The sequence below is a fragment of the Eptatretus burgeri genome, chromosome 11 (genome assembly GCF_056783735.1).
Source record: "Eptatretus burgeri isolate ZD-2024b chromosome 11, Ebu_testis_v1, whole genome shotgun sequence".
Classification (NCBI taxonomy): Eukaryota; Metazoa; Chordata; class Myxini; order Myxiniformes; family Myxinidae; genus Eptatretus; species Eptatretus burgeri.
The window spans coordinates 38,145,508-38,154,843 of NC_140971.1; the positions used below are offsets into that span (position 1 = coordinate 38,145,508).

Sequence of the window (9,336 nt, forward strand, 5' to 3'; positions counted from 1 at the left end):
ATAAATGTCAGTGTGTGTCTGTCTGTCAGTCTCCTCCATTACTCCAAAACCATGAAACCTATCAGCCCCAAACTTTGCATGCACACTAAGGGAACTCCAAGTTGGTTCATGAGTGAAAACAGGCTGTTTGGATTAGTTAAAACACCCCTTTTGAAGACAATTAGTGGCCTTATTTAATTATATCCTTTATCAAGGTGCATCCTCAGTCACCTCACTCTCCCTCGCCTGGGTCTTAAATCGCCCTTTTGTTCAGCCTGCTAAACAATGCCTTGATTTGGAACAGGCCACAATGGTTTATTAATGATAAAGCACTAAAAATGTTTTTTTTTCACTTTCCTCACTCCAGTTTGAAAAGGAGAAATATGAGTGAGCGTAAGCGAGCGAATATTGCGACTTTGAGAAATGGGACACATTACGGCATCAAACACTCCCTTTTCACACTAATGATGGGGTGGGAGAGAGAGAGGGATAGAGGTGGGACAGAGAGGGATTGGGGTGGGACAGAGAGGGATAGGGGTGGGACAGAGAGGGATAGGGGTGGGACAGAGAGAGATAGGGGTAGGGCAGAGATGGATAGGGGTGGAACAGAGAGGGATAGGGGTGGGACAGAGAGGGATAGGGGTGGGACAGAGAAGGATAAGGGTAGGACAGAGAGGGACAGGGGTAGGGCAGAGATGGATAGGGGTGGGACAGAGAGGGATAGGGGTGGGACAGAGAAGGATAGGGGTGGGACAGAGAGGGATAGGGGTGGGACAGAGAGGGATAAGGGTGGGACAGAGAGGGATAAGGGTAGGACAGAGATGGATAGGGGTGGGACAGAGAGGGATAGGGGTGGGACAGAGAAGGATCAGGGTGGGACAGAGAGGGATAGGGGTGGGACAGAGAGGGATAGGGGTGGGACAGAGAGGGATAGGGGTAGGGCAGAGATGGATAGGGGTGGGACAGAGAGGGATAGGGGTGGGACAGAGAGGGATAGGGGTGGGACAGAGAGGGATAAGGGTAGGACAGAGATGGATAGGGGTGGGACAGAGAGGGATAGGGGTGGGACAGAGAGGGATAGGGGTGGGACAGAGAGGGATAAGGGTAGGACAGAGAGGGATAGGGGTAGGACAGAGAGGGATAGGGGTAGGACAAAGATGGATAGGGGTGGGACAGAGAGGGATAGGGGTGGGCCTGAGAGGAAGAGGGGCGGGACGGAGAGGGGTAGGGGTGGGTCAGAGAGGGATAGGGGTGGGACAGAGAGGGATAAGGGTAGGACAGAGATGGATAGGGGTGGGACAGAGAGGGATAGGGGTGGGACAGAGAGGGATAAGGGTAGGACAGAGAGGGATAGGGGTAGGGACAGAGAGGGATAGGGGTGGAATAGAGAGGGATAGGGGTAGGGCAGAGATGGATAGGGGTGGGACAGAAAGGGATAGGGGTGGGACAGAGAGGGATAGGGGTGGGACAGAGATAGATAGGGATGGGACAGAGAGGGATAGGGGTGGGACAGAGAGGGATAGGGGTGGGATAGAGAGGGATAGGGGTAGGGCAGAGATGGATAGGGGTGGGACAGAAAGGGATAGGGGTGGGACAGAGAGGGATAGGGGTGGGACAAAGATAGGTAGGGATGGGACAGAGAGGGATAGGGGTGGGACAGAGGGGGATAGGGGTGGGACAGAGAGGGATAGTGGTGCGATAGAGAGGGATAGGGGTGGGACAGAGAGGGATAGGGGTGGGACAGAGAGGGATAGGGGGTGGGATAGGGGTGGGACAGAGAGGGATAGTGGTGGGACAGAGATGGGTGGGATCGGGGTGGGACAGAAAGGAATAGTGGTGGGACAGAGAGGGATAGTGGTGGGACAGAGAGGGGGGGGAGAGTGGGGAGAGAGGCAGAAAGGTGAGTGAGGGAGTGGGGAGTGAGGGAGTGGGGAGTGAGGGGAGGGAATGGGAAGACTGTGTGAGGGGAGGGCATGGGAGGAAGCATGAGAGGAGAGAATGGGAAGGAAGCATGAGAGGAGAAAATGGGAAGGAAGCATGAGGGAATGGCATGGGAATGCAGTTTGATGGGAGGGAATTGGAAGGCAGTGTGAGGAGAAGGAATGGGAAGGCAGTGTGAGGAGAGGGAATGGGAAAGAAGCTTGAGGGGAGGGAATGAGAAGGAAACGTACCAGTGCATTACCGGGGCGATAAAATGTGCCCAAACAACAGTGTTATCTTCGATGCCGCAGCACATCCGCTCCCCATGAAGCTTCGGCACTGCAGAAGCACATGATTCATGAGACGGCGCATAAACCTCCTCCACAGTGGCACCCACCATGGACCTCAATTTGTGTTCAGATCGTGCGCCCGTGAAACCTGCACACCGCACACACATAACCAAGAACAGGCATGCACTCACCCCACAGAGCATCATTTGTTCCCATATCTACCACGTCCATGTGTGCTCTCTAAGTACCTCTTCACTTGCAGAAACTATTGGTATATTAATATTTTGTAATGAAAGCAAATCACCCAAAACCAAAACAGCAAACAGCATCTGCAATTTCCGAAAAAAAGGACCCCTGTGGACCGTGCCATCATGGGTTGCAAGAGGAAGTTATGAAGCACGGCATCTCACGCGAAGAAGTTACACTTTCTGCACATTCCACCATCTTTTCTTCACTCAGTATAATCGTCCGAACAGTATAAAAAGTTAAGTTTAATGCTTTGTTTCAATAAATACACTAAGTTATAAAAATCGCGAGTTTGTTAAAAAATAATTTCGGATTTCACTTCTGATTACGCCTAGTGTGGATGTAATGGCTGGAGTGGTGGGCTTGGGGTCCCAGGGTTCTGAGTTCAACCAAGTTCAACCAAGATCAAATTCAACCAAGAATCACCCTGACGATGACACGACGCTTTTAGGTCATAGGTTGTCGGCAGCAACTTCCCAGGGTGGTACTACCGTTCTGACTTCGGAGCGTTAAAGTGGTGCCCGGAACCATCTTACACTCTCCGTGTCAGGATTGCTGGTCTTACTTTCTGTCTCACTCAAACGACAACTACCAGGCTGGCTTTCACATCTCTTTCTTGCAAACAAACACCACACACTTTTCTTACTCATTTTCACTCCTCACTTTACATTCTCTTTTATATTTCTTTACTTAAGCCCTGGTCTCGATGAGGACTATTTAGTCCGTGACTGGAGCCTTCAATATAAATAAATAAATAAATAGATAAATTTAAAAAATCATGTTTCATACAGACAGGTACAACCGAGTGCAGTTCCAGTTCCCTGGTTTTATTATCCAGCCGCTCCCAGGTGAGTGCCCAATGGTATTGCCCCTTTATTTATTTAAAATTTCAAAAATCAACCTATAAAGTTGTATTTTTACCCAAATCTTGAAGCTTAGGGAAGACCTAAACAACCTTACAATAGGTTGTCCACTGGGTTCAGAGGGGGGGGGGGGTCAAATGAACATGAAACAGATGGACTTGTATGATTTACAAGGGTTGAACTTGGTATAACCAAATACATTTGTCCTATTAGTTAAACAAGCTAAAGGAGCAGCATCACCTTATTAATTCCACACTTCTTCAAATTTCTTCCCACGATGTTTGCCAAATTTATCCTCCCATATTGCAGCATTCTTTTCTCATTTCCAGAAATCCCAATACCAAGAATATTAAATCTCTCTGAAAACCAACCGCATTTTGTTCTCTTCTTTTCTTTTCTTTTCTTTTCCTCTGCACTTTACATTAGAAAACGATCAATGTGGTTAGCATTGTGATTAGCAGATGATTGTTTGCATATTGCTGCACTTCGCCTGTGACATTGCTGCACTTCAGAAGTGGCGTTAGTGCTGCTTCTAATCAGAATTTCATGGAAGAGATGAATGACACAAAGGGCTGAGGAGCATACATACTGACAGTGGGAAGCAAAGGGTAAGGTGAGGGACTGAAAAACAAACAGAGACAGGAAAAATAGAAAATCTCACAAGTTGACATAGAATTTGATATAAGGTGATGGTAAGTTGACATCTTAAGTGAGTGTATGGAGGAGTGGGTTTTGAGAGAAGCTGCACGACTGTTCCACAGACAGGAATAAAAGGCGGTTGAAGGATTAGAAGTGAGCTGTCATACTGGATTTGGGTAAGCAAACAAGGAGTGGGTTGGTCTTTGAGCATGTTTGAATAAACTGCTCTGAAGAGGGGCAGATGATAAAGAGAGTTGGTGATTGTAGGACCAGAATAGAATGGAGACCCATAACCTGCTGGAAGAGAGAGACAGACAGACAGACAGACAGACAGACAGACAGACAGACAGACAGAAACAAACCATGCACTAATTTCATTTTTGGACATGCAAACAATACTTATTGTTTGCATGTCCAAAAATAAAATAATGTAACAGGTCATTGACCAAGCTTTGATCTTCTGCATGTCAGCAAACAGATAGATTCAGCTGCAGCCTTCTGTTTTGAGAATGATAAATTGGGTGGTGCAACATGTAGTCATCAGCAAAGTGGTATGGGGGTTGGATCGTCCAAGAAACGGAAAGGTTTTCAATGTGAATTTGAAAAAGATTGGGCCTGGAGCACTCACTCCTTGTGTGCGATTCCAGCCGCTTAGGGAAAAATGGAAGAGAAGATGCTATGGAGAGCAATGCGCAGCTGTTCACACACGTCAAGGACATATTTGTCAACCAAGTAAGAAGTCAACCCTGGTTGCCAAAGGCTGAGAGCTTGGATAAAAAAGGATGCCAGAATGTCAAACATGCTAGATATATGTCTCGAGAGACTGTTTTGACCTCCAATTTAAGGTTCAGAGCCTCCATCCACTGCTAGGTTAGGAAAAGCAACATGTCTAACATGTCTAGCATTGAGTAACTGAGTCAGAATCCAATTTTTCGATTTGTGATAAGCAAATTGGAAAAGATAAATAACTTTGTCTACTGCAATAATTGATTCAATTGTTTTGCTTGCAATGGGAAGGGGGGGGGGAGCGGTGGGAAGGCTGATCAATATGTAGTTGAGAGCGAGTCCGGCTTGTTTTGCATCCAGCTCAGTATGCTGCAAATGCATTTGTACCTCGTACATATACCCTGCATGGTTCATGATCTGCAGCAAGAGAAAGGCTTCTCCTACAGCTGTGCCTGCAAGCTTGAGTGCCTTGTGCAGGCTGTCTGCGAGCTCTCCATTGGCTATCTGGGATGGAAACAAATTGGCCTACTTCCAAGAAAATGTCACTGTCATTTCGGTTATAGCAGCTGTTCAACATGTAAAGACTTTGTTACCCAGAGCATATTGAGAATGCAAAGTCGGGGAAGGGATGTAAATGAAAAATAAATTAAATTGGAAAAAGGAAGTAAGGCGAAGGGGATAAGAAAGAGAAACAAAAATAGGGAAGTTGGAAAGGATAGGAAATTTAAGGGAAATTGAGTTGAAAGGAAATAGGAGTAAGGGAGGGAGCTGAAGTGTGGAAGTTTGTGTGTGGGAGGGAGGAGAAGGATGGAAAAAAAACCTCAACACTTTAATTGCATTCCCATTATATAGATACACCCTTTCCTCAGATCTCCTGTGGCTAAATTGCAGCTCAGCTTTTCCAGTCAAACTCAGCTGGACCTTGAGCTGCTCATGTTCATCGACATATACATCCTTGAGTTATGGAGTACTCATGATAGTATGTCAGGTGGGATTACCTCTGCCACTGAAGGTAGACAGAGGTTATATATTCAGCCCTGTTTGTTTGGTTTTTTGTGAGCAGTGTATCTCAAAAAGTTATGTTTGGTTTCGGCCGAAACTTGGTGTCCGACAGGTTGGATGTGTGACTCTGACAAATTGACTAGATTTTTGGTGAAAATCCAGATCCACATATTATAAATACCTCCGCAACTGAAGGTGGGGAGAGGTTATGTTTCCACCCCTGTCTGTCTGATTATCTGTCTGTCTGTGAACAGGATATTTCAAAAACTTGTGTATGAATTCGGAAAAAAAAATTGGTGGGCAGGTTGGATGTGTGACTAGGACAAATTGATTAGATTTTGGTGAAGATCTGAATACTAGAATTTTAAAAAAGGGATTCTTCACCAGTGAGAGATTGAGCCAAAAACGATTTATAGCACGATATCTCAAAATGTTGTGGACGGATTCGGCCGACACTTGGTGGATGAGTTGGGAAGGTGACAAGAACAAGCTGATTAGATTTTGGTTCAGGTCTGGATGCAGATCTGATGTATCAGGTCAGGTCAGGTGTGGGAGCATGTGCCAGAGTGGCACGTCACTGCATAATGTGAGATGTATCAGTGAGATACTAAACATAAACTGTTCAGGCTGGTGGAGGTATGCTCTCCACTGAGTGTCATTCTCATTACCCTAGCCAGACGACAGGGTATTGCACTTGGGCCCATTTGTCTGTTTGTCTACACACAATGTGTTAATGTAGTCCACAATTTTTACACATTATCTTTTTCAACCAAGTATCTCGATAAAGTCTGTAAAATTAGAATGTGAGTATGTCTATAAAATACAGTGTCCTGAAAAAGTATTCACCCCCTCAAAAGTTTTCACATTTTGATGCCACTTGAGCTTATTTCATGATGCTTTGAAATCAAACTTAATATAACGAGACTTCACAAACCACTCCAAAATGATAAAGATTTTTAAAATGCAGATAATATGTGAATAAGTTAGATTAACAGAGAAAAATCAGATGATTCTCACTTACATAAGTATTCAAACCCTTCACCCAATGAACAATATATCACTCCAGGAACAAATTATTTGTTTGAAAAATTACAAAATAAGTGTAATAGGTTTCACCTGTATGTTAGCAGTGATTTATCTTAAAAATTAAGCTTCCCTACTTATCTAAGCAGTTTTAAGGTGCAACTCACTTGGTCAACTAACAAGCAAACATGAAGACCAAGGACCTTTCCAAAGAAGTCAGAAATGAAGTGGTGGAGAAACATCATTCAGGAGAGGGTTACAAGAAGATTTCAACATCACTCATTATTCCTTTGAGTGCAGTGAAATCCATCATTAAGATTTGTAAGACGTATCATACCATGCACACTCTACCCAGATCAGGTCACCCATCTAAACTCAGCAGCTGGGCAAGCAGGAAACTGGTTCAGGATGTCACTGCAAATTCAACAATGACTGAAAGATACGCAAGGCTCGAAGTCCAAGATGGGGTTGAGTGTTCATCAATCAACAATATCCCGTTCCCTTCACAAAGCTAGCCTCCATGAACAGGTGGTAAGAAAGAAGTCATTACTGAAAAAGACGCATCTAAAAGCTCGTATGGAGTTTGTGAAAAAGCATCTTAATGATGCTGCAGGAATGTGGAGAAACATTTTGTGGTCAAGCGAGACAAAATTCAACTTTTTAGTCAAAATTCAAAGCGTTTCGTCCCAAGCAAACCTTACACTGCACATCACCCAGTCAACACCATCCCGACTATCAAGCATGGTGATGGTGGTGTTATGTTATGTTATGTTATGTGGCTGCTTTTCATCAGCAGGGACTGGCAAGCTTGTCAGGATAGAAGGGACAATGGACGGTGCAAAGTACAGGAGAATCCTTGATGAAAACCTGCTTAAGTTAGCCATGAATCTAAAACTGAGTAGGGGATTCACATTTCATCAGGACAATGATCTGAAGCACAAATACAAAGCCACACTAGAGTGGTTGAATAAGAAGAAAATGAATGTTCTTCAGTGGTCCAGTCAAAGTCCTGATTGGAACCCAATTAAGCATTGCTAGTAAGTCTTGAAGATTGCAGTCAATCGATGATCCCCATCAAAGTTGGCAGAACTAGAGAAGTTTTCACGTGAAGAATGGGCAAATATTTCACCATCTCACTGTGCGAAACTGATAGAGACATACCCACAAAGACTCATAGCAGTCATTGTTGCAAAAGTTGCTTCCACCAAGAACTGACCTAACGAAAATACTTTTACAACTGGTGAATTTTGATTTGTACATGTTTTTTTTTTACAGATATTCCTGAAATGTAACCTCCTTAAACTATAACAGTGTTTAGTGTGATCTCTCCAGTTATAAATAAAAAAGTTCATTTGGAAAAATTGTTTCTATATCATTCATAATTCATCTAAATGTGGCATTATTGGTCGGGGGTAAATACTTTTGCAGGCCACTACATTTTATAAAACACAACACAAGACAAGTTCTGGTGAGGGTCTACTATCTTTGATTGCTCTTTCTAGTGTATTCTGTTTTTCATTGTTAGCACGTCATTCGGCTGACAAGATAGTTCAAAGGCAGTGAGTACACTCACTCACCTTTGAGTTGTCTTCTCAGGGTTTGATTCCTGACCCGATGATAAACTGCCACTCTGGTGCTTTCTAGTGGGGTGTTGCATCAATGAGAGTGCCGTCCTTTTGAAGTACTTTAAGCTGGGTCGCTTATCTGCTGGCATTTAGTGGTGGATTGCATAAAGGATACAACCATACTTTTCAAAAAGAGTCCGCCGTTGTGTCGGCATCTTGTCCAAATACCAAATTGTTACTCTGAATACCTCTTGGAGTAGCAATGAGCATGGACCACGAAAAAAACGTCATCTACAAAACTTCATGATACATGAATGATGTAGCTATAAAAGTGCATAAAATAACAAACTCTGAAGTGCAGCTATAAGTTTCGTTTTCAATGTACGTATCGTGTGTATGTTTTATGATCTTGCCATCCTATGTATGTGCTTTCCTGTTTCTGTTCTTTGTCATTATTCGTGAAGGTTTTGATTTTCGTAGCCAATCTATACATTTTCGTACTTTTCACTTTTTGAGAAATTTCACGGGAGTCCTGATACACTTCTCCATCAATATGGATGTCGTGCGTGTATTTTCCATTGTCCAAAGCAATGACATGCTGTATTTTCCTTCCTTCTCTATGGTGTGGAAATATGTATAACAAATCACCCGGTCACCAGACACTTGATTTTGTATGAAAATTATCTTTGACCTCGGGAATGAGAATGGAGGTGGGATGGGGAACAAAGCAAGACTATTGGATAACAATGATTGTGCGTTTTCCATGCCAGAGAGTTTTGAAAGCTTCCATGATCCAATACTTTTTTGATGATCATACAATAGTAGTGTTCATGAAAGTTGCACTTTTGCATGCTTTAGACAAAGCCAGAGGTTGGGGCAGTTTTGTTTTATTACTCTCAAAGCTGGTGAACAGTTCTTCAGTAAGGTCTCTCCCTCATCTGTTAAAGTCTGTCATAACATGGGCGTTCACTCCATCGATGATTGTGGATGTGACCTCTGGATGGCCCGACATCAGGATGTTCATTAGTGTCCGCAACATCACGACCCGATAGAAATCGTTCACTGGGCTTGCAGTTATGATCA

At 43.9% G+C, this 9,336-nt stretch overlaps 1 protein-coding gene across 5 annotated transcripts in view; it reads right to left on the reverse strand.

The window, feature by feature from the left end:
• LOC147016894 (uncharacterized) overlaps positions 1-9,336 on the reverse strand; it is a 48,301-nt gene that overhangs the window by 27,701 nt on the left and 11,264 nt on the right. For all 5 annotated transcript variants that reach the window (XR_015049240.1, XM_085846050.1, XM_085846048.1 and 2 more), the window contains one exon: positions 2,151-2,337. Coding sequence is in view for 4 of the 5 variants with exons in the window: in XM_085846050.1 (XP_085702176.1) it covers positions 2,151-2,337 (187 nt within the window). In the remaining variant the exon portion in view is untranslated. The remainder of the gene's footprint in view (positions 1-2,150; positions 2,338-9,336) is intronic.